This window comes from Drosophila ananassae, chromosome XR (genome assembly GCF_017639315.1).
Source record: "Drosophila ananassae strain 14024-0371.13 chromosome XR, ASM1763931v2, whole genome shotgun sequence".
In the NCBI taxonomy this organism is placed as follows: Eukaryota; Metazoa; Arthropoda; class Insecta; order Diptera; family Drosophilidae; genus Drosophila; species Drosophila ananassae.
Window position 1 is genome coordinate 4657164 of NC_057932.1, and position 25959 is coordinate 4683122.

The window sequence follows — 25959 nt, forward strand, 5'->3', positions numbered from 1 at the left end:
GGAAAAACTTCGGAGCTTAAGATCTCCGGCTTTAACCAAGTTTCTGTAAAGACTATAATGTGAGATTCAAAGGAAGAATTATCAGAATACAGTTTGGGATGTTTACTACGTAATACTAGATATTCTGATAGGTAAGTGTTAGTGAAGACATTAGTTTTTTGAAACTGAGGAAGATAAGGTGGAAGGTTGGTCAGTGGGCGGAACATGTGGGAGTTTTGCACCCACAGGTTTGGTTATTTTTTTCTCCAACGTACTTCGCTGAGGTTCTTGGACGAAAATGTCCTCTGGCCAAAAGCTGGCGGAACAAATCGTCTTGAACATCTGCAAGGGCACACGTATTTTGAAAGATGACGTGTGACTGGTGTATGAATATTTAACTTTTTTAATATCCACCAGCTTTATGTCGGCTTTTGTTTTGGCTTTGATATTGTTTTTGCGCGGTTCCCACTGCATACGTACAGCCCACCTCCCGTCCAACCGACCGAGGGACGCTGCCGCGTGACGTACGGCTCGAATCGCGGGACTAGATCCGAGATAGATTAAGCGAAGAGTAGGAAAAAGATATCACGAGGAAGAGTGTTGCACAGATAAGGCGGTTAATATAAGCGATTTAAGATTGTTAGTAGAGCAAGGTGACAAGATGTGGTAGAGACCATTGTAGTCCGAACATAATACCCTGAACGGATCGTGTTGGGCATATGTCGAACTACAATGGCTGAGGAGTAGAGGACGAAAGTTTCTAGTCCTTCTACTAGGAACGTTAAAATTTAAGCGTGTTAGTAAATGCTGGCTGTCTATATTTCCAAAAATAAGATTGTAAAGAAACGTGACACTCAGCATCATTCTACGGTTTGTTAATGATGGTAAGTTGATTAGTAAAAGTCTACTACGATAAGAGGGGAGGTAAAGATTTGCATCCCAATTAAGTCCCCTAAGTAAGGAAGTTTTTTTGTACAGATTCAATGTGATCTTGGTGTACTCCATATTGAGGACTCCAAACACACGATCCATACTCAAGAATCGGACGGACCAGTGATGTATATAACGTTTTAGTTATGTACGGGTCATTAAATTCTTTTGACCATATTTTAATAAAACCAAGCACACCCAAGCACAACAAATTTTGAAGTTTATCCAAATCGGATTGAAGTCTAGACTGGGCGCTAGTGAAATTATACTGAAGGCATAGCTTAACGTCATCAGCGTACATAAGTACAAGTGAATTTGTTAAGGCAAGGGGCAAGTCATTAATAAACAGTGTAAAAAGTAGGGGTCCAAGATGGCTTCCTTGGGGCACCCCAGATGTGGCGCGGACTATACGCGAGGTAACATCTTTAAAGAAAACACGTTGGGTTCTCTCAGATAAGTAGCTCGAAATCCAGATAAGAAGATCAGTTGGGAATCCCAAAAGACTGAGTTTACTTATAAGAAGCGAATGGTTAACAGAGTCAAGTGCTTTACTGAAGTCAGTGTAAATGACGTCTGTTTGTAAGCCATTCCGGAAGCCATCCGTGATAAAAGATGTTAGCTTCAATAAGTTGGTAGTGGTGGAGCGGCGCTTCATGAAGCCATGTTGGCACGGAGTTATTATTGAGCTACATAGGTGTTGCAAATGTGGAGTGTTAAGTTTTTTAAAATGCTTTGGAATTGCTGACAATTTAGAGATGCCTCTATAATTCGCAGCGTCGGATTTTGAACCTTTTTTATGCAGCGGAATAATGAAGGATTCCTTCCACATAAGGGGAAAGATCGAAGTTTCCAGCGATAGATTAAAGAGTTTAACGAGCGGTTTGCACAGAGCCTCGGCGCAGATATAAGCCGAGATATCAATCTCAGAAGTATCAGGGGCAAGCCGGGAAACGAAAATGTGTTTCGATGTTGGGATCACCTGCAAGGGTTTTGGTGCCACCGTAACTAATACTGCGGCATCAGTTCGTACCGGGGATCGGGATGGTTGATTACCCTGTTTGGTGACTGTTAATGGGGTTTGAATTACTGGGTCTGGGATTACTTGAAGCGATGCCACAGAGGACGTATCGGACAATTTCTCATTAATTCTAAGATATTCGGAAGCCAAATTTTTCTCAGGTCTGGCCATTGGGGTGGCCAGAGATATATAATATATAAGATATATATATAGTTGAGCCTGCTGAAGATTATTCGCCACAAGCACATCACTAAAAGACGATTTCTTACTCTTTGGAGACTCATTTAGTAGCTGAAGACTACTATGTAATATGTGAATCTAGCGCACAGAGTTGGTCATTGATTTTACAAAAACCACTAATCAACTCCTTGAATCCGCTTTTAGTTTGCCTCATGAACGATCTCATTTCGTCCTGAACAGCACGCAACCGTCACAGCAAAAGTGGAGACCAGACCTACGTGAGATTGCATCCGAAACTGAGGCCGTGAACCCGGCGCACTTAGCGTGTAAGACGTTTTCACAAAGCCAGCAGTGGATGGTAGGCTGGGAAGAGGAGATTGTCTTATTACAAGACTTCAATGCACTGACCAATTTAAAATCCATAATTATTAAAATTTTAAATAATTAATTTATTAAAAATTATTAAAATTTCAATAATTAATTTATTAATAATATTGATGAACGTTGTACCACTGTACCAGGGAAACGAAAGGGGGAGATTAAAGAGAGCACTTAGTGCGAGTTAGTAAAATGCAAAGAAATAGAGATAAGAATCTCTATTGAGCGAGAAATAGGAGCAATAGAATAGAAGCAACACCGTAAGAGATGAAGAAGAAGAGCAGGGCTATGTTTAGAAGCAAAATTAATCAAATTATTATTTTACCTCCAAGTTATTTGGAGCTCTTATTTTACCTCCGAAGCGATACGGATCTAAAGATTGCAATTCGTTTATTTTTTTTTTTTTATGTGTATAGAAATAAACACCGATTGTTTATAGAAAGCTTATTTAAAATTTTTTTAAAAACGCAGTGCCCACAAAAAAAACACGCTTTAAGATAAAGAGGAAGAGGAAGGCTTTATGTCGGCTTTTGTTTTGGCTTTGGTGTAAGCCGGATATCAATCTCAGAAGTATCAAAGGAAAGCCGGGAAACAAAAATTTTTTTCGATGGTGGAATCACCTGCATGGGTTTTGGTGCCGCCGTAACTAATACTGCGGCATCAGTTCGTACCGGGCGTCCGGATGGTTGATTACCCTGTTCGGTTACTCTTAAGGGGGTTTGAATTATTGGGTCTGGTGTTATCACTTGAAGAGATGCCACAGAGGACATATCAAAAAATTGTTCATTAATTTTGAGATATTCGAAAGCCAAATTTTTTCCAGGTCCGGCCCTTGGGGTGGCCAGAGATTTGAGCGGCTGCATAATTGTAGGCTGAGCTGGCTGAAGATTATTCGCCACAAGCCCACCACTAACAGCGGATTGCTTACGCTTTGGAGACTAATTTTGTTTTTATTAATGTTCAAGGACCTTGAACTACTGTACTAGGGAAACGAAAAAGGGAGATTAAAGATAGCGATTGCATCTTTGACTATCCTCATCAAGGACTTACGATCAAATGTACAACAGAACCGTTTTGCATTTTTTTTATTGCTACTCCAAATTTAATTTGTTCATGTAATTTGCCATAATTTCTCGACCAACTATTTGGAAAAAAACATAAGCAATGATTTTGCTTTTATTAAGAAAACTATGTTTTGCCCTTGACCTAAATTATAATACCCTCTGCACAATAAAATAAAAAAAACATTAATAAGTAAAACCTAAATAAAATAAAATTTAAAAAAAAAATTGAAAAAACAAATAAAATATTTAAAAAAATAGCGTTTGACGAATATTGAAAGACACGTATTTAAATGGATTGTTTTTACACTATCCCCTTTTTTTAATCATTATCGGTATATAATATATTTATCGAAGCGGTCACACTGACCCGATTCTACGCTTAGTTTGACAATCATAAACTAAGACAACATTGACAAATGAAACTAAATGTTTAATTAATTTGCTCTTGAAAACAGCCACATATAATAAAAATAGTACAGTTTTAAATCCAACATGTTTTCGGTGACTTGTGTAGCTCCTGTGAATATAGCTCTCATTAAATATTGTGAGTAAAGTTTGTTATGTTACTGTGGTAAATATTGTAAGTGAAAGTTTTATACATGAAAGCAACACATATTCTAGGGGGAAAACGTAACGAAGATCTTATACTTCCTATCAACGATTCTGTCAGCATGACTTTACGCACAGACGAGGTAAATAGTACATGTATTAATAAGTCTTGATGTTTATATTATCTATATGTACGTATCACAATCTGATAGGTGGCGACATACATGCCCTAGGCTTGTAGCTATCTACATATGTATCTACATAAGAAAATGAAATGCATACATACATAGATATTTAAAATAGATATTTATCTCTATAACCAAGTATAGCCTGTTAAGATAGCTATATTGAATGTAACGTTATGAATTACGTTAAATAAATTTATGTAATTAAAACACATTTTAAACCAAAACTTAATAAAATTTTATTAATAAAAATCCATTTTTCAAAGTTTTGAAAGACAAAGTTAAGCAAACACAAAGCCCCAAACAGATGGACAAAACTAGTAGAATGTCATTAAAGAAAATGCCATCACTAGCTTCAATTCAGTGAATCAACATTTTTTCACTTTCACTTTTCGCAAGCTAAATAATTTTTGGCAAATGTTTGGATCTAACATCTAATTAAGAGGGAGGATGGTTTCAGAGGCTAAAAAAGGGGATTTTTGCGATTTTTTTCATATCTGAGTGAATATAATTATTCAATTTTTTTACACAATAAATGGCTATATTTGGGGAGTATCTAGAAATTTTTATTTTTAAGAAACAATTATTATTTATCCCGTGACGGGCAGTCGGCCGGAGTTGCTTCAAAAAATTATTATGTTTCGGTGCGCAAAGTGTTGCCTTACAGTCTTATCGGAAATAAAAAAATTAGTTTCTTGTGAGGATGAACGAAACCATTTTGAGAAATATACGATTTTGAATTTTTAGCGCGGTTGTAAAGTCGGAGGTACCATTTTTATACCGTTGCAGAGGGTATTATAATTTTGGTCAAAAGTGTGCAACGCAGAGAAGGAGACATCTCCGACCCTATAAAGTATATATATTCTTGATCAGGATCACCCCCTGAGTCGATATGAGCATGTCCGTCTGTCTGTCGGTTTCTACGCAAACTAGTCTCTCAGTTTTGGAGCTATTGAGTTGAAACTTTGCACACATCCTTTTTTTCCTTGCAGGTAGTATATAAGTCGGAACGGCCGGGATCGGTCGACTATGTCCTATAGCTTCCATATAACTGAATGATCGGAAATGCCATAACTTTGGTGTTTTTTAAGTTAGAGGGTTGGGACTTTACGCACATGTTATATTTGACCAAAATATCTTATGTACAAAATTTGTAAAAAATCATAAGGATCGGCCGACTATATACGATCCGCTATATATCTAATAATATAAGATGCGTGGCGCCACCTAGCGGACTGCGACTGAACTGCAAGGGTATATCAACTTCGGCTCCGCCCGAAGTTAGCTTTCCTTTCTTGTAATATAAAAATTAGACCATTATTTCCCGTAAAAAAGGTAAAAAAAAAAATTTAAAAAAAAAACGTTCGTTCATCTGCAAGTATTTATTGTATAAATAATGTGTGAAAAATTTTATTTAGCTCCGAGCATTACTTTTTGAGTTACGTTACGCACCGACTTGAAAAAGTTGTTTTGAGAAAAACGCGTCTAAAGTTTTAAAAGAAATTGAAAGTAATTATATGGAGAGAAAGTACCTTGAAAATCGGTATGTATCTCAGCGAGCTTTAGTTCGATCGACATGAAACTATCTCAGGATATTCCTTAAATAATGTTCTACTACAAATTTAAAAAAAAAAAATTTTTTTTAAGTCTCAAACCATTCTGCCCCCTTAAAGTAAGAATATTCTTTTGGTGTATTACTTATTCAGATCGAACGCAATATAGAAGCTCTTTGTACCCGCTGAGACATGCAATCGCCACCTTGTGTATTACCGTCGGATTGTCGGAAAACACATCCAATAGCCGTCCTTTCTTGTACAGTTTGACACATCAAACGTGAAATGTTTTTCTGCAGTTACCGTCCGTCCGTCCTTGTCGGCTCCACCCAAGGCGGACTAACTTAGCTGACATATCTAGTTTTGGCCAGTTAAAACCAACGGGGCAGGACGGTTTCAGAGGCTGAAAAAAACAGATTTTTGCGATTTTTTTTTAATTTCTGGGTGAATATAATTATTCAATTTTTTTGCACGATACATGGCTATATTTGGAGAGTATCTAGGAATTTTTTTGTTAAGAAATAATTATTATTTATCCCGTGACGGGAAGTCGGGCGGAGTCGCTTCAAAAAATTATTATCCTGCTGTGCTTAAAGTCTGACCTTACAGTGTTATCGGAAATACAAAAATTGAATTGATTTACTTAAAATATTAGTTTCTTGAGCGGATGAACAAAACCATTTTGAGAAATATGCGATTTTGAATTTTTGGCGGGATCGTAAAGTCGGAGGTACCATTTTTACATAAAAACAAAATAGGAAAGCAAACTTCGGGCGGAGCCGGAAGTTGATATACCCTTGCAGTTAAGGTTGTGCCATTTCCGATCGTTCAGTCATGCCGCTGTAGGATATAGTCGGCGATCCTGATGAAATTTGGCAGAACAAATAAGATTACCCAAAATGGAATCCGTAGAAAGTGCCATCATTATAGCTTAAAAAACACCAAAGTTATGCCAATTCCGATCGTTCAGTTATATGGCAGCTATAGGATATACTCGACCGATCCCGGCCGTTCCGACTTACGGAGATGCTTATATCGACTCAGGAGGTGATCCTGATCAGGAATATATATAGGGTCGGAGATGTCTCCTTCACTGCGATGCACACTTTTGACCAAAATTATAATACCCTCTGCAAGGGTATAATTAGCCCATTATTGCCCGTAAAAATTGTAAAATAAAAAAAATTTAAAAAAAAAGCGTTCGTTCATCCGCAAGTATTTATTGTATTAAAGATGTGTGAAAAATTTTATACAGATCCGAGCATTATTTATTTATTTATTTATTGGATATGATAGTACAGTTTACAAAACTATGACTAACAGTTTAGGGGTGTAGTGCTAGCTACGAGGCCTTCGACTACGCATTTTAATTATTTATTATACCCTTGCAGAGGGTATTATAATTTTGGTCAAAAGTGTGCAACGCAGTGAAGGAGACATCTCCGACCCTATAAAGTATATATATTCTTGATCAGGATCACCTCCTGAGTCGATATGAGCATGTCCGTCTGTCCGTCTGTCCGTTTCTACGCAAACTAGTCTCTCAGTTTTAAAGCTATCGAGTTGAAACTTTGCACACACCCTTCTTTCCTTTGCAGGCAGTATATAAGTCGGAACGGCCGGGATCGGTCGACTATATCCTATAGCTGCCATATAACTGATTGATCGGAAATGCCATAACTTTGGTGTTTTTTAAGTTAGAGGGTTGGGACTTTCCACACATGTTATATTTGACCAAAATATCTTGTGTGCAAAATTTCATAAGGATCGGCCGACTATATCCTATAGCTGTCATAGAACGATCGAAATTGGCATAACTTTGGTGTTTTTTAAGTTAGAAAGATGGGATTTGGTACAGATTACACAGGCCGACAATTTCCAACTTTTTTTTTCCTCCAAGCATAATTTTACCTGCTCCATAATCTTTAGGCTCCCCTGAACCAAAGTGCAGAACAAACATAGGTTCTATCACCCACCGTTTCCGCGGTACACCTAAGAGAAGAAATTGATCAGATTTTACCATATATTGAATTATGTAGGCCGTGAAATGGCTACGACCATTATTGTTTCCAGTACATATCATTTTTGAAATGTATGTGTACCAACTAAAATTAAAAAATGGTATCTAGCAGTTACCATATCTTTGGAATACTCATCCAAAGTTGAAATCTCAGATTTTCTACGTTAATTTTTGCTCTTCTATGATTTTTTCCCAAACATTTTTCTATGGAAGATTTTTATTTTCTTATTGAAATCAGTAGATCCTACCATGTTTTAATTTTGGATTTAAGGAAAAACTCGGAATAATGTTATTGAATTTAATATAGGTGGTTCAACAATATTTTCTTTAATTAAATTGGAGTTTTTAATCTCATATTTTCAAAAAGTCATGGCTATCTAAAACTGTTTCTATATTCAAAACGTATCTATTGCAGGTTCAGCTTGTTTAGTAAAGCTTTACAGAAGTTGTAGATAGCCATGACTTTTTGAAAATATGAGATTAAAAACTCCAATTTAATTTAAGAAAATATTGTTGAACCGCCTATATTAAATTCAATAAAATTATTTCGAGTTTTTCCTTAAATCCAAAATTAAAACATGGTATGATCTACTGATTTCAATAAGGAAATAAAAATCTTCCATAGAAAAATGTTTGGGGAAAAATCATAGAAGAGAAAAAATTAACGTAGAAAATCTGAGATTTCAACTTTGGATGAGTATTCCAAAGATATGGTAACTGCTAGATACCATTTTTTAATTTTAGTTGGTACACATACATTTCAAAAATGATATGTACTGGAAACAATGATGGTCGTAGCCATTTCACGGCCTACATAATTCAATATATGGTAAAATTTGATCAATTTCTTCTCTTAGGTGTACCGCGGAAACGGTGGGTGATAGAACCTATGTTTGTTCTGGACTTTGGTTCAGGGGAGCCTAAAGGTTATGGAGCAGGTAAAATTATGCGTGGAGATTTTTTGCTGTTGGCCTGTGTTATTCTTTTGGCAAAATAATTCGATATGCCAAATTTCATAAGGATCGGCCGACTATATACGATCCGCTATATATCTAATAGTATAAGATGCGTGGCGCCACCTAGCGGACTGCGACTGAACTGCAAGGGTATATCAACTTCGGCTCCGCCCGAAGTTAGCTTTCCTTTCTTGTTTATGTTTATAATTAGCTAAGTTAACAGTATATTTATTATAATTTTAAATTTCGTTGTATAAATTGGTTTCTTTTAGGAATTTGATGATTACTTTAATATTTTCTGCTGTTGGGTTCTTAAGATACTCAGTGGCTGGCCGATTTTTTAGTAGATTTTGCTTGTTCTGAGAGATTGCTGGGCAGGAATCTAAGATGTGTTCCATGTTTGTGGGGGTTGATGATTGACAGCGATAGCAGTTGCGTGGGGTGTTGGGAGGAGGTGCTTGTATGTCCTAGCCGAAGTCTTATAAATTTAATTTGGTCAATTCTGCTGATTTCTTCTTGTTGTATTTTAGAAAGTGCTGAAATGTGAGTGTTGTTAGTGTTAATGTTTTTGTACCATGTGTTTCATTTATTTATTAAAGATTATTTTTCTTGTATAAGTATATTTTTTAGCATTTTATTAATGTCCGTTATGTTTTCATTAGGCGTGTATATAAGTGGCATTTTTGTTGCCTCTCTTGCAGTTCTATCTGTTAGGTCATTTCCTTTAATATTGGAGTGTCCTGGGATCCATAATATTTTTATTTTTGGTTGTTTAGTTTGTAGTAGTGATCGAATATATGTAGGGTATTTGTTTAAGTTTAGTGGGTTTTGGATGGCTTCGATCGCTCCAAGGGAGTCAGAGCAGATTACCGATTTCCCTCTTTTGGTGGTTGAGATCTTGCTGGCTTCAGGGATTACGATCATTTCAGTGGTTACAGCGAAGGCAGTGTTTAAATTTATTTTAGATCCGTCCGTGTAGATAAATGTGTGGTTTTTGTAGGTTTCTTTGATTTCAAAGAAAAGTTTCTGGAATGTATCAGATGACGTGTTTGCTTTTTTGTAGTTGTGCAGAGAGGTGTTGATTATGTTTTGAGGTAGTTGCCATGGGGGTTTGGTCTTGTATAGTTTCGTAGGTTTGAATGGGATGTTATGGAGTTGACAGTTCCCTATAGTTCGTTCTAGTATTGAAGTCCATTTTTATAGTTCGTTCTAGTATTGAAGTCCATTTTTTGTTGTTGGTTTTTGGTTGGATGTGCTTGTGTAATGGTGTATCTTTGGAGCGGGTAAGGTTTGTGAACAGTTTGGTTGTGAGGTGCGTTGTTGCTCGATTGTTGGAATATTGGCCTCATAGAGTAGGTTGTGTGTTGGTGTGGTGCGAAAGGCGCCTAGGACTGTTCTGAGTGCTGCGTTTAATGTGGTTTTTAATTTGTTTAGAAAGTTTTTCGGGGTGTATCCATATATGTGAAGAGCGTAGTCTATTTTAGATATGAGTATTGATTTAGTAATGTTAAGTAGGGTGCTTGTGTTGTAGTTAAATTTGTGGCTGGCTAGGCATTTAACAATGTTATGTTTATTGGACAGAGATGGTATAAGAGAATTTATATGTGAGCTCCAGTTGTACCTATTGTTTATGGTTAGTCCAAGTATTTTAAGTGATGTAACGTTTTTTATGTTAGAGTTTTGTGTTGTGATTGTGCAGTTGCATCAGTGTTTTCTACAAATGTGTAGGTATTGGCATTTTGTTTGAGATAGAGATGCGCCTGAGTAGCTTCCCCAATCATATATTTTCCTAAAAATATGGGTAAGATTTATGGTAGTGTTATTTTGATTTTTTAGATTGACTAATAAAAGGAAGTCGTCTGCGTATGCGCTGAATTTAATTTCTTTGTATATTGTGAGGATATTGGAAAGTTTATTGAATGCTATTAAGAATAGGACTACCGAGATTGGCGATCCTTGTGGAATTCCATTTTCCAAGGGGTAGAAGTTTGAGATACTTGACCCTATTCGGAAAGCTATCTTTCTATTTTTGGTGAAATTTATGATGTAGTTTATTATTTTGTGGCTACATTTCCATTCGATTAGTTGATCGACTATTGAGTGGATACCTACTCGGTCAAAAGCTCTTGCAAAGTCAAGAGAGATGAGTGAGGTATGTTTCCTGGTATTAAGCAACTACAACTATTCCTTTGAGGGATCGGAGAGCAATCGTTAGTTCTAATTTGGTTATAGGTTTATCCATTTCCATAGCTGATTTGGACGGGATGTGGTTGAGTGTTGTTATGTTGTGCTTCTGGGATGTGAATTCTTGGCTGAAATTTGAGTCCTTGGACAGTTGGGACCAATGCTGGGCGAGTAGGTTGGCTATTTTTTGTTTGTCGTTAGTTGTAACGTTATTGTTGGTTATGCAGTGTATTTGTTTTACAGGGTTTAGCCCGCAGAATCGTCGAATATTGTTCCATATTTTAGTTGTTGGTGTGTTAGGTTGAATGGTTGATGTAAATTTGGACGTAGCTTCTTTTTTTCTTATTTTGACTGCTCTTTTAAAAAGTGCGTTTGTTTTCCGGTATTTAAGGGGGCAGGATGGTTTCAGGGGCTGAAAAAAAGCACATTTTTGCGATTTTTTTTCTCATTTCTGAGTGAATGAAATGATCCAATTTTTTTACACGATAAGTGGCTATATTTGTAGAGTATTTAAGAATATTTTTTATTAAGAAATAATTATTATTTATTCCGTGACGGCAGTCGGCCGGAGTCGCTTCAAAAAATTGGTCTCTTGCGGTGCGTAAAGTCTGGCCTTACAGTGTTATCTAAAATCAAAAAATTGAATTGATTTACTTAAAATATTTGTTTCTTGTGCGGATGAACGAAACCATTTTGAAAAATATGCAATTTTGGATTTTTGGCGCGGTTTCAAAGTCAAAAGTGCCATTTTTACATAAAAATCCGCCCATTTTTGCCCCTAAAAAAAGTAAAAAAAATTTTTAAAAAAAAAAAGCGTTCGTTCATCCGCAAGTATTTATTGTATTAAAGATGTGTACAAAATTTTATTAAGATCCGAGCATTACTTTTTGAGTTATGTTACGCACCGACTTGGAAAATGCTGTTTTGAGAAAAACGCGTCTAAAGTTTTAAAAGCAATGGAAAGGTTATGGAGAGAAAGAAACTAGAAAATCGGTATCTCAGCAAGTTTTAGTCCGATCGACATGAAACTTTCACAGGATATTCCTAAGATAATGTTCTATTATATACAAAATTTCTGAAAAAAAATTTTTTTTGAAGTCTCAAACCATCCTGCCCCCTTAATGATATTTTCTTGGGTTTTGTCTCTTTTCAGTGCCTTCCAGGTTTGTTTTTTCTTTTCCTGCAGGTCTGCTAGGTCTTTGTTCCACCAAGGAACTGTGTGTGTGTCTGTGGGGTAAGGTTTGTGGTATTGCAAGGTGTGCACTTTTCATAATAATTTTATTGATTTGGGCAGTTTCTTTGTTTATGTTGGTTGAGGGGGGATATAGGTTATTGTTGTTGTTGGTGTGGGTTGCAAATTTGTCCCAGTTTGCTTGGTTTATTTTAAAATTTGTTGTATTTTTGTTAGTGCTGGTGTTGATCGGGAAAAGGGTTATTAGAATTGGGAAGTGATCACTTCCATGGAGGTTGTCTGTTATAGTCCAGTTTGTGCATGGGGTGAGTGAGGGGGAACAGAAGCTAAGATTAATGTTTGTGAATGTGTTGTGTGTAGTGAAGTGGGTTGGTGACTTGTCATTTAGAAGGGTTAGTTGCGATTGTTCTATAAATTTAGCAACTATGTTACCTCTTGAATTAGAGTGTGTAGATCCCCAATTTTGGTGCCAGCTATTGAAGTCCCCAGTTATCATAACCGTTTCGTTGTTGATGCTGACTACGTTGTTCAGGTTGTGGCGTGAGAAGGATTTGCTGGGTGAAATGTAGATAGAATATAGTTTAAAGTTTTGTTTTGATTTAATATCCACTGCTATTGCTTCTATGTCGTCGTTGATATTAATTTGTGAGTGTTAGATAGATTTGTGGATTAGTAGGGCTACTCCTCTAAATCTGTTAGATGGGGTGTTTGTTAGTATAACATAGTCGGTATAGGTAAATAGTGAAGATGTTGTATGTGTGTTTCTTGAAGTGAGATGATGTGTGGCGAGTGTGTTTTTATGAGTAGTAGTAGCTGGTTGTAGTTGTTGATTTTAGGTTGTAGATTTTAGTGGTTTGTTTGTGTTTGTTTTAAAGTGTTTGCGTTAGTAGGGTTTGTTTTTTGTTCTTTGGCTTTTAGGGTTTTTGATAGGGTTGATTTTGCTTTGGTTTGGATTCTGAGTTTGCGGGCGTTAGCTGATGTAGATGGTTTTTGGGTGTCGTAACTAGTAATTAAGTCCATATCTTCGTCTTCATCGTATAATTCGTAGGTTAAAGAGGTGCGTTTAGGTGGGTTGTTGGTTTTTTTAATTTTGTTGTCTAATTCCTTCAGGAGATCGTCAATAGAATTTGTGGTGGCTTTGATTTCTTTTGCTGGGGTGCTTTGGGGTTGAGCTTCGAGTATTTTAGTGGGGATTGCTGTGTGTGTTGTATTCTTTAGGGTTTGGGAGTAGGAGGATTCCTGACTGGGATTGCGACGAGCGAGATATATTGAGCGTGCCGTTTTATGGTCCACCCTTTCAGTGATTTTGATTGCTATTAGTTCCTGTTCTTTAAGGAAGACTGGGCATTTTTTGTCTAAGGAGGAGTGGTAGTTCCTGCAATTAATGCACTTGGGTTCCTGCCTGCATTCAATGCTGTCGCTTGTGTGTGTGTTGTCAGAGCAGTTTTTGCATGTAGGGTTTTCTTGCTTGCAGAAAGTTTGTGGGTGGTTAAAGCGGAGGCATTTTTTCCATTGCATTGGCCGTGGTATGTACGGGCGAGTAAACACTACCTCATAGCCTATCATTACTTTTTCGGGAAGATTTGTAGTGGCAAAAGTAAGGGTGATGAGTCCTGTTGGTACTCTAGTTTGGTCTACCTTTTTGTCCATTTGTATACGTGTGAGACTTGTTGGGATTTTAATTCGTCTAATATTTCTTCTTCTGTGACATACCTGAGTAAATTGCAATAGATTATTCCTTTGGTTTCATTAAGGGATTTGTGTTCCTTTGCTTCTACGTCTAGTATGCCAATTTTTGTAATTTTTAATAATTTTTCGGCTTGTTGAGTATTTTTGTTAGGACTAGGAGTGTGCCAGCTCTTGTTGTTTTACACTTATCGACTTCACCTCCGCAGGTGTAGTAAATTGATTTTTTAATAATGAAAGGGTTGGTGTGTTCTAGGGATATATTGTCTTTTCTTTTGATAACTATATATTTTTGTTCTATGTTTGTGTTTTTGGAAAAAAGCTTGTTTTTGTCTGGTGGCAGCATTTTGGTTTGGTGGGGCGAGCCCCTGTTCTTAATTTTATGATCGCGTGATCGTTATTTGTTGTTGGTTTTTGTATCTCTTTTGAACACTTGTTTGTTTGTGCAAAATATTGCTGATAAGCACTTGAAGCTGATGGTTTGGATAAACGAATGTAGTTGCACGTCTTTACTCTGTGAGGTCTGAAGTGGAACTGTGAGGATCCGAGCATTACTTTTTGAGTTACGTTACGCACCGACTTTTATTTATTTATTTATTTATTGGATATGATAGGTACGCACCGACTTGAAAAAGTTGTTTTGAGAAAAAAGCGTCTAAAGTTTTAAAAGCAATTGAAAGTATATGGAGAGAAAGAAACTAGAAAATCGGTATCTCAGCAAGCTTTAGTCCGATCGACATGAAAGTTTCAGAGGATATTCTTGAGATAATGTTTTATTATATAAAAAATTTCTGAAAAAAAAAATTTATTGAAGTCTCAAACCATCCTGCCCCCTTAAAGCTTTTTTAAGATGTCCCACAAATGTTCAATAGGGTTTAAATCAGGTGACTGAGCTACCCAAACGGTCCTTTAATGTGCAAGAACCACTTTTTGGCGTGTATGTTTGGGATCGTTATCCTGCATAACCTTCAAAGGCATTTCCTCTTTGGCATATGGTAACATAAAATCCTTCATTATGTTTACATAGTTTGTGGCACACATATTGTCTTGTACCAATAACCATACAACATATAGACATTTTGTATAAAGAAAATAGACGCAAAAATTTCTTGCGACAGGCCCCCAAAAGCCCCTGAAGCCAGCTAAAATTTTGGATTTTTGTATTCATTATTATTGAACTAAGAAAAAAATAGTATTATTTGTTATATTATATTTTTTAATATTTCAGCATACTTTTTATACCTATGTATTTAGGAATACGAATAGGTGGCAGCAGTAAAATGCTTTATATCAGTTGTTTTTGTTTATTCTTATTTCACTTCAAATTATCCATCAGAAGGGTATGGAACACCATACGCTTGCAGAACTACAAGAACTTAAAAGCAATCGACTGAAATATACCCTGTTTCTACCATAATATATAGATTTTAATTCATTCGTTAACATATAAGGTTGTCCAAAAAGTCTTGCGGTATTTCCGATAGGTGTCTTTGCAAGCGGTTCATTCTATACCTTTTTGGAAAGCTCTTTTCACGCGCTAACACGTATTTGATTTATGAATTGATTGAAAGAGATCGGAATAGTAGAAGTCGTAGCATCGGCCAAGAGCTGGGCATGAGTCATCAAACCGTTTTAATCCATTTGAAGAAGCTTGGATTAAAAAAAAAGCTTGATGTATGGGTGCCACACGACTTCACGAAAAAAAAACATTTTTGACCGCATGAATGCATGGAAATCGCTTCTGAATAGCAACAAAATCGACCCGTTTTTGAAGCGGATGGTGACTGGCGATGAAAAGTGGATCACTTACGACAACGTGAAGCGCAAACGGTCGTGGTCGAAAAGCAGTGAAGCTGCCCAGACGGTGGCCAAGCCTGGATTGACGACTAGGAAGGTTCTTCTGTGTGTTTGGTGGGATTGGCAATGAATCATCCACTATGAGCTGCTCCCGTATGGCCAAACGCTCAATTCGGACCTGTACGCCAACAACTGGACCGCTTGAATGCAGCACTCATACAGAAGAGGCCATCTTTGATCAACAGAGGCCGAATTATCTTCCATAAGGACAACGTCAGGCGACACACATCTATGGTGACGCGTGTCATCTCGTTGGGAACTCGTCATCGACAAACGGCGCATATTTGACTTAAATCGCATTATTATAACTAATTTTATGAACAATTGAAAATTCAATAAAAATACAGCAAGACTTTTGACAATCTTATATATGTATATATTACAAAAATCAAAAATTTTAGATGGCTTCAAAACGAAGTCGAACGCACACACATGAAACCGTGTATGTGAATGTGTAAGCACGCATACATTTAAAGATCAGTTTAACCGCGGAAGAACCTTTTTGTTGATGCGCTTCTCTGCGACTGAACAACCAAATAAGTTCAATGAGATTACGAGCGTCAAAATGAGAGTAAGATTCTCTCTGGAGCCTATCGCAAGAAATTTTTGCGTCTATTTTCGTTGCATGAAATGAGAAGTCTATATGCTGTAAGGTTAGTGCTTGTACCAAATAAAGCGAACTAACACCTTCAGTGCAAGCATAACAAAAATCTGGCACGTGCCGAATAAGAATATTTTTTATATGCAATTTTGTACGCCTATATAAAATATATTTTCGTCACTAAAATTGATATCAGATATGTATTTTGGGTTTCGCATGCAGGTTCGTCACAGGTATTTTACCTCGTCAAGAGGTTTTTTTATATGATATCAGTTGGTTTTTTATATATATATAGATCTTCAATGATTTAAAAAAGGAAAAATGATTTAATATAAAATATAGAATATTAAAGTAACCTCTGGACAGGCGATTCACACAGTTAGCAATACTTTAAATTTAAGGATAAACCAAAACGCTTTTTTTTACTCCATAGAATTTGACATTAAAGAAAGTGGAATAATTAAAAACATTTACAAAGACGTAAGAAAGAAATAAACAAATGAGAGGCCGATACTTATGAGAGTTTCATTATATAATAAATTATCAAAAAACAAGAAAGGAAAGCTAACTTCGGGCGGAGCCGAAGTTTATATACCCTTGCAGTTCAGTCGCAGTCCGATAGGTGGCGCCACGCATCTATATTATTAGATATACAGCGGATCGTATATAGTCGGCCGATCCTTATGCAATTTGGCATATCGAATTATTTTGACCAAAGAAGCATACATTGAAAATCCCATCCTTCTAACTTGAAAAACAACGAAGTTATGCCATTTCCGATCAATCAGTTATATGGCAGCTATAGGATATAGTCGACCGATCCCGGCCGTTCCGACTTATGTACTACCTGCAAAGGAAAGAAGGGTGTGTGCAAAGTTTCAACTCGATAGCTTTAAAACTGAGAGACTAGTTTGCGTAGAAACAGACAGACAGACGGACAGACAGACAGACAGACAGACGGACAGACGGACAGACGGACATGCTTATATCGACTCAGGAGGTGATCCTGATCAAGAATATATATACTTTATAGGGTCGGAGATGTCTCCTTCACTGCGTTGCACACTTTTGACCAAAATTATAATACCCTCTGCAAGGGTATAACAAGAAAGAAAAGCTAACTTCGGGCGGAGCCGAAGTTATATACCCTTGCAGTTGTGCCATTTTTGATCATTCAGTTATATGGCGGCTATTGGATATAGTTGGCCGATCCCTATGAAATTTGTCAAATAAGATTATTTTGCCCAAAATGGAATTTGTACCAAGGCCCATCTTTCTAACTTAAAAAACACCAAAGTTATGGCATTTCCGATCAACCAGTTATATGACACTTATAGGATATAGTCGACCGATCCCGGCCGTTCCGACTTATATACTACGTGCAAGGAAAAACAGGATGTGTGCAAAGTTTCAACTCGATAGCTCCAAAACTGAGAGACTAGTTTGCGTAGAAACCGACAGACAGACGGACATGCTCATATCGACTCAGGAGGTAATCCTGATCAAGAATATATATACTTTATAGGGTCGGAGATGTCTCCTTCACTGCGTTGCACACTTTAATTATAATACCTTTGGCACTTAACTTATATTGACTTAGGCACCGCCCGAAGTTAGCTTTCCTTTCTTGTTTTTTAGTGTATTTTTTGTTGTCTCTTATTAAGAAGTTTGATCTTAAAGAAATTGAAATAGATATTTAAAAAACCTTTTCAACGGTGTAAAGCACTTTTTAATATCTTTCTTTATTATAATTTTATGCATTTTTTAATTAACAAAGTTTTTTTGATTTTTGAACGTAAGCTTAAGGTATTTAAAAAAGTTTTAGAACAATAGTTGCTCATATGATAGTAACAAACATCTCCAATTTTTTTCAGGATTGCCAAGAAAAAAATAGTGCAAACAGACAACCAGACTAACTGCCTTCATTTGGAAAAGCTGTAAAAATCGTATTTCTTGAATAACTTCTAAAATAAATGTCGGATCGGGTGGTTTGAGGTATTTAGGCGCGTTGACGCGTATTTAGGCGCGTAGACGCGTATATATGTGGGGGGGACTAAAATGTCTCCACCAGTCCCAATTCGATTGGTGTAATATTCATTTAGATCGGATGCGAACAGAAAATGTTTAATCCTTCGGCTATATATAGAGTCTCTTCGCGCACGCCAAGGCATGCAGGTCGTCACCTCGTGGACAGCCGTCCACAGTGATGTTCGTAGCGTGCGACATAGTAAGTGTTAAAAATAAAATCAACATGAATTTTTCGAAAATTCGAACGCGTTTGACCCTCTTAAAGGGTTACTCTTAAATCATAAAATCATGATTTATTTTATGCCATCTGCTTAGAATTCCGCTTTTATTTTTATAACTTTTGCATTTTTAAGATGCATTTACTTACTTTCTTTGCCATTTTGATTCACTAAATTCAAAAAAGAGGGGACTTTAAATTCGCTCCAATTGATACCACAAATATCCCGATCCGACTTTTCATTCAGAAATTATTTAAGGGGGCATGCGCAGTTGGAGCGCCAAAAAATAGAAATTTTTCCCGAATTTTTTTTCTCGTAAACTATTGAATTTTTTTGAAATATCGCTTTATTATGTGAAAGTACATCATTATAACTTAAATTTGAAAAACAAAAAAGTAGAAAATATTGAGCAGTTTCAAAACTATGCCCCGTCGAAGTGAGGTCCGTCTGAAAAACACGGGTCGCGGTGACCAAGACTGTGGAAATCTGGATCGTTTGAAATCAAAAAATGAAAAGGATTTACATTTATTGAAAGTTTATCTAGTACTTAATCGATGGATATTAAAAAAAAAAAAATATTCGACAAAATGGCGACCTATCAAAGTTCAACAATCGTTTTTCGTTAAAAAAAAGCGGTAGTTTTTCAGCTGTAAAAAAAAAGTAAAAAAATCAATCCTTTGATTAAGTACTAGATTATTATGTATTAAAAAACCATGCTAAATTTCAATCGGGTCACTAGTTTTCGAGTAAGAATGGTCACCGACTTAAAAAACGTAGTTTTGAGAAAAACGTGTTTAAAGTTTCAACTCACTATTACATAAACCGGACGCCCCTACCTTTAAACATGTGTATCTCAATGAATTTTTACCGGATCATTTGAAAACTTTGTGAACTCATTTCTAAATATATACACTTTAAGAAAATGCAAACAAAAAAAATTCGATTTTTTGAAAATTACAAGTGCGCATGCCCCCTTAAGTAATTCGATTTTTCACCTTTTGATGAATGATGATCATGCTTTATTTCTTTAAAAATGTTTTTCAAATATCGATTTTACACCAAACGACGTCTGTTCAGTTACCGAGCGTTTTCGGGAGCTTTATATAATGTTCCAAATCTAGGCTTTAAAAAAAAACAAGTACCTTTAGATTTCTATGTATGATTAGAATTTATTTAAATGATTGGTTTATATATAATATATAACATATGAAATATGTATGTGACTGCGTAGGGTTGAAGACCGAATTAGAATAAGAAACGAGGCTCAACTATTGATGCTGCGGAGCGACCGAGATACCGGAGATAAAGATTAAAGAAAAGATAAACAAATTCAATAAATTATTGCCGGCCAAACTTTCCAGCGGCTCTTGACCCGACAATGTCTACGTACTAGAAAAAAAGACATACACTGAAAAGAAGTTTTTTAATCTCTTACGATTTTATTTATATTGAGTTTGAAGGTAGCCCTTGATGACGCAAGGTTTGATATATCGCTTATATCTGGCATAATCCGAAATTCGTACAACTTCATATTTCTTACACTCTTTGTGTGAGACCCTTGCAGGGTATTATAATTTTGGTCAAAAGTGTGCAACGCAGTGAAGAAGACATCTCCGACCCTATAAAGTATATATGATCAGGATCACCTCCTAAGTGGATATAAGCATGTCCGCCTGACTGTCTGTTTGTTTCTACGCAAACTAGTCTCTCAGTTTTAAAGCTATCGAGTTGAAACTATATAGTTATATCCTATAGCTGCCATATACCTGGAAATGCCGTAACTTTGGTGTTTTTTAAGTTAGAAAGATGGGTCCTAAACAGATTGTATTTTGGGCAAAAATGAGCCATTTGCCAAATTTCATAAGAATCGGTTTACTATATCCTATAACTGCCATATAACTGAACGATCGAAAATGGCACAACCTTACTATTTTGAAAGATTCCGCCCGAAGTTAGCTTTCCTTCCTTGTTTTTACTCATATAAAATGCTTAGATCAGTCAATTACTTTGTCTATCTGTGAGAACTATCAGAAATATTTACCTACTATCATTATCGCCTTTATTGCACCAACTATTAGCAAACTTCGGCTCCTGCCGATTTTTAATAGCCCGTAATTTGCATACGCTTGAATAATCCATTTCCGACCAAGGAAAATGTATAAGTATGTATATTCCTCATCAACAACCGAGGCGTTAAAGCCTTGTCCGTTTTTTTTTTTATACAATAAAAATACTCTTATAATACCGACACAGTTTAAAATTTCCTGCCCCAAAAAATTTAGAATTTTTATTTAACACCAGTATACTTGTTAATTTATATATACAAAACTACAAAAAATTCAGCACAACGATTTTAAGAAGAGTTATAGAGTATACATTTTCTTTCTTACTGGATTGTTTCAGTTTTTAGTTCTGAAACACACAAATATGTTAAACAAGTTTAGTTATTAACTAACGAAAAGGGTTAGCTTAATTAAAAACTACTTTTATAGAAAAGTAAGGTGTGAGTAAAAGAGAAGTGTACCAGGAATCATATAGTCGGGAAACTCGACTATAGCAGTCCTTTCTCTTTTATTGCTAATAACTGCTTCAAAAATATAAAAAAAATTGTTGTATTTTTTGTATTTATTTATGCGCTGAAACACTTTTACGCATCTATACAGCTGTGCGCCGAGACAACAATAACTGCGTCGGAAAGCTTTTATTCCAATAAAATGTGGCTCAACGGCGAGGAAGTTCCTTTTGAAGAAAATACACGAATTTTGCGATGTTTAAATGAAGGTGAAGCAATAAATATAATAATTGAATTTTGAAATATTAATGTATGTTTTTATTGAAGTTCATCGTCTGGCTATATGTGCTGGTTCTCAAAAAATACCACTGTCATGGAAAATTCACGTTAAGTCTTTTAATAACTTTCCTACCGCAGCAGGACTTGCTTCGAGCGCCGCTGGTTATGCTTGTCTTGTTTATTCTTTAGCTTGTTTGTATGGCATTCCCGTTAATGATCAATTAACTACTGTAGCTCGACAAGGAAGTGGGTCGGCCTGTCGTAGCTTATATGGAGGATTCGTCCAATGGCATCGAGGAAATTTAGATAGTGGATGTGACTCTGTTGCTAAACAAGTTGTATCATCAAAATTTTGGCCAAATATGCATTTGATTATTTTAGTCGTCAATGATCAACGTAAAAATACCGGTTCTACGCTAGGAATGCAACGTTCTGTGCAAACGTCTCAATTAATTCAACATCGTGCCGATAAAGTAGTCCCCGAAAGAGTGAATCAATTAAAAACAGCAATTCATAAACATGACTTTGATACGTTCGCTAAGATTACAATGAAAGACTCGAATCAATTTCATGCTATTGCCATGGACACTTATCCGCCTTGTGTTTACATGAACGAAACATCTCATTCAATTGTGTCGTTTGTCCACGATTTTAATGAATTGATGGGAAGCTCGCTTATCGCTTATACCTTTGATGCCGGACCAAACGCATGCTTGTACGTTTTGGAAGAGAATATTCCCAAGTTAATTTATGCGATCAATAAAGCATTCCCAAATGATGAGGAAAGTGCAGACTATCTGAGAGGTATTCCCTTGTCAAATCTGGACATACAATCAAAAACAAAAGACAATATCTTTCGAGAAAAAATGGAATTGTTAAAAATTCAACAAAAAAATACATTGAAGTATATAATTCACACAAAAGTTGGAGAAGGACCACGACTACTAAGAGCTAACGCACGTTGATTCAATAAGATATATTTTGGTGTACAGAAAAGCTTTCTTTTCTATTTGGTAAAATTTTTTTAAGGGGATTGGTACAAGTTAAGCTTAAAATAATTTAAAATGTAACTTTTTGAAATGATGTGCTGGGTTGAATAAAAACACTTTTTATTAAACGCAAAAAAATTATGATTTTTCTTTTGCTGCATTGACCATCTTTCTTCTGCAACTTAAGGGGGCATGCGCACTTGTAATTTTCAAAAAATCTGATTTTTTTTTTGCATTTTCTTAAAGTATATACATTTAGAAATGTGTCCACAAAATTAAAATGATCCGGTGAACATACATTGAGATACACATGTTGAAAGGGAGGGGCGTCCGGTAAGCGTGATGGTGAGTTGAAACTTTAAACACGTTTTTCTCAAAACTACGTTTTTGAAGTCGGTGACCACTCTTACTCGAAAACTAGTGACCCGATTGTCTTGAAATTTAGCATGCTCTTTTATTACATAATAATCTAGTACTTAATCGAAGGATTGATTTTTTTATGCAAAACTTTTTTTTTACAGCTGAAAAACTACTGCTTTTTTAACGAAAAACGATTTTTCAACTTTGATAGGTCGCCATTTTGTCAAATATTTTTATACCCTTGCAGAGGGTATTATAATTTTGGTCAAAAGTGTGCAACGCAGTGAAGGAGACATCTCCGACCCTATAAAGTATATATATTCTTGATCAGGATCACCTCCTGAGTTGATATGAGCATGTCCGTCTGTCCGTCTGTCTGTCGGTTTCTACGCAAACTAGTCTCTCAGTTTTGGAGCTATCGAGTTGAAACTTTGCACACACCCTTCTTTCCTTCTTTGCTGAAGGTCCGCGATGTTGGAAGCTACGATCGCAGTTAATTGCGCAGAGTAGTCAGAGCATTGGGATTGCAAGCAGACTTGCACAGAAAACCCATCTGTAGAGAACCCTGCGCCTCCTATACCGGATACAGTCACCGGAGTCCTTATCTTCCGCAGCTGCAGCTGGTCCGCCAGCCTTGAAGTGACTAGATGCACCTGCGAGCCAGAATCGAGCAGCGCTCGGCAGGGCAGTAGATCTCCGGAGCGGTTCCTATCCAGAATATTGGCAGTGGCTAGCAACACTACATCACCAAACCGATCCTTAGCGACGAGAGAATTGACGGCGGCGGACGCTAAACCAGAAACAGCGTCGCTAGATGTGGGTACCGCAGGAGAGGGGTTTTGGTCTTGAGCTGGCGAATTGCCTCCAAAATGCAGCAGATTATGATGCCGGCGTCCACACGCACGGCAGCTTGACGCATTGCAATGCCGAGATAGGTGCCCAGATCCAAGGCACTTACGACATAAATCCAGTCGCCTAACTTCGCCTAAACGTTCCTCAGGCGACAAGCTTAGAAACCTTGGACAGGAGTTTATAACGTGAGAATGGCCATTACAGATCATGCATGCGGAATAGTTCGTGATCACAAATGCAGAGTTACCTGGATGAAAGGGTCTACGTCGTCCTACCCCAAAGTTTGGTGCATGTGAAGTCGTCGGCAAATCCATGCTCTCCAAAGTCCGGCATCTTTGCTCAAGAAAACTGGCGATGGACTCCAATGTTGGAATGGAATCCAAGGAATCCGAGTCAGCTTGCATTTCCTTCCACTTAGACTGCGTGGCCTCATCAACCTTCTGCAACAGCACTTGGATAATGATGCAGCTAGCAATCTGCTTCGTCGTGCCCATGCTTGCCAGGGCTCGCATATGCGAATTAAATTTGTCCGAAAGCTCGCGAAGCCTCGTTGCCGATGCCGACTCTACGACCCTCAGATTCATAATCACATTAACATGAGCTTGAAAAATGAGCCTGCGATTACTAAACCTTTTGTTTAGCAGCTCCAATGCGACGTCATAATTTTTGTCCGTGAGCTCCAACGATCAAACAGTGTCCAAGGCAGATTCACGAAGGCAGGACCGCAACCGTTGAAGCTTCTCGACCCGACTGATGAATGGGTTTGTGTCCACCATGGTCGAGAATAGTGACGGAAATTCAAGCCACTCCGCATAACCTTCACTAAAAGTGGGAAGTGGCAGTGGCGGCAAAGCCTGAAAGGTTCTGAAAACGATGCATCGAAATTGGCGGCAGAAGATGCGTTGTTCAGCGTCGAACTCGCCGGCAAAAACTGGAGCGCCTCATAATCTCCTGATCCAGGAAGAAGCGTGCCTCCCTCGCCGCATCGTTGAAGTTGACGAGCAGATCGCTCCTGAGTTCTGCAACATCCATCTCGGACAGCTCCTTATGTGTGCTCTTGAAATCCGCAACGATTGCCTCCAATTCGCTGAGCCGCACATTTAACATCGCCTCCGGAAATGTCTCCACTGATTTTAAGGAGGCCAAAAACCCTTGAAGATCCTCAAAAAGGACAGCCAAACTTTGGCTCAAGAATTCTTTCCTTCCCGGAGAGGCACAATCAAAAACGGATTCATTTTTGCAACAAAAAATTTATTTTATTTTCTTTATTTATTGTCAGCTCACGACCCACTGTGCCACTTCTATATAACGGGGTAATATATGTATGAGCGCTTGTAGCATTCTGTGTCGGGTCAGGCAGCAGCCACGGCATAAATCGAATCATATATAAATAAATGTAACATATATATATAAATATATATATATATAATTATAGTTTATCATATAGTCATTTTCTAATCGCATACGCATCATAAATCAGAGCTTTCTGTCTCTATTTCATATGCGCATAAATAAACATTTTTATAACGTGGTAAAACAAATAATTCCTTTTTTTTATTTTGGATGTCATTGAAAAATCTCAATGACCAAACATTGGTGACCCCGACGTGATATAATTAATCATAAAATATAATTAATTAAGTAAACAATTCCACGAGCATAAAACAGTGCGAATATAGCCGTTTCAGGTTTTGGGCGGTGTATTAACATATGTATGTGCCTTTTGAACCTAAACGGCACACAGTGCATTTGTGAAACAATTATTTTGTATTTATACATAAATCATTTAATAATATAAATAAATAAAATACATACAATTGTTATCCGGTCCGCCAGCATACATACATACATACATAAATACGTTCCACTTGCAAGTGCATTCGACTCACACAAGCGTTCATATATATATACATTCCACAACTCAGTGTACGGTTCTGAGCGCACAGTGGGATAAATCGTGTTCGCTACGCTCAAATATAATTAAATATAATAAAATAAACAAGAACTATAATTTTGGCGTCAAAATTAATTTGTGCGTGTTTTTGCCTAAATTGAGCGTATTTCAATTATAGGGGCGATGAACTCCAGCGTCGCCGTCACAGGAGAACCCACTCCATCTCGGAGCGCGATTTTAAAATGCAAGGCAAAGGGTATCCTCCAGGATTTGAAGAGGATCCAAGGCGCCCTGCAGCCAATATCAAAGGTGGAGGATGTTATGCTCCATGTGCGTCACGGCCAGTTGGTCGCCATGTACGAGGATTTTAAGGCCATCCACGGGGAGCTTGAAGAGTTAGACATTGCTGAAATAAGCAGCGACTTGCGATGGACAGTGTCTGAGCTTGTAGCTACGATGCATGCCGAAATCGAGCACGAAACGTCGTTGCGCTCT

At 37.1% G+C, this 25959-nt stretch overlaps 1 protein-coding gene across 5 annotated transcripts; it reads left to right on the forward strand.

Annotated features, from left to right (window-relative positions):
- Positions 1-3862: 3862 nt before the first annotated feature.
- Positions 3863-22496, forward strand: LOC6498705 (diphosphomevalonate decarboxylase). 5 transcript variants are annotated; one of them, XM_014903918.3, is made up of 4 exons: positions 3877-4093; positions 4156-4241; positions 21242-21359; positions 21418-22496. In XM_014903918.3, the coding sequence occupies exons 1-4, from the start codon at positions 4042-4044 to the stop codon at positions 22332-22334; spliced, it is 1173 nt and encodes a 390-aa protein (XP_014759404.1). In that variant the 5' UTR covers positions 3877-4041; the 3' UTR covers positions 22335-22496. The 5 variants fall into 5 exon arrangements, with proteins under 5 accessions (XP_044573463.1, XP_044573464.1, XP_014759404.1 ...); XM_014903919.3 differs by having other exon boundaries at positions 4171-4241; XM_044717528.1 differs by lacking the exons at positions 21242-21359; positions 21418-22496 and adding an exon at positions 18207-18263 and having other exon boundaries at positions 3863-4093.
- The last annotated feature ends 3463 nt before the right edge of the window (positions 22497-25959 follow it).

Bases quoted from the DNA above. Each gene is read 5' to 3' on its own strand.
- LOC6498705 (XM_014903918.3), top strand. From the start codon at position 4,042: ATGTTTTCGGTGACTTGTGTAGCTCCTGTGAATATAGCTCTCATTAAA. The intron at 4,094-4,155 runs GTGAGTAAAGTT...TATACATGAAAG, and splicing joins TATAGCTCTCATTAAATATT to CAACACATATTCTAGGGGGA. The intron at 21,360-21,417 runs GTGAAGCAATAA...TTTTTATTGAAG, and splicing joins TTTGCGATGTTTAAATGAAG to TTCATCGTCTGGCTATATGT.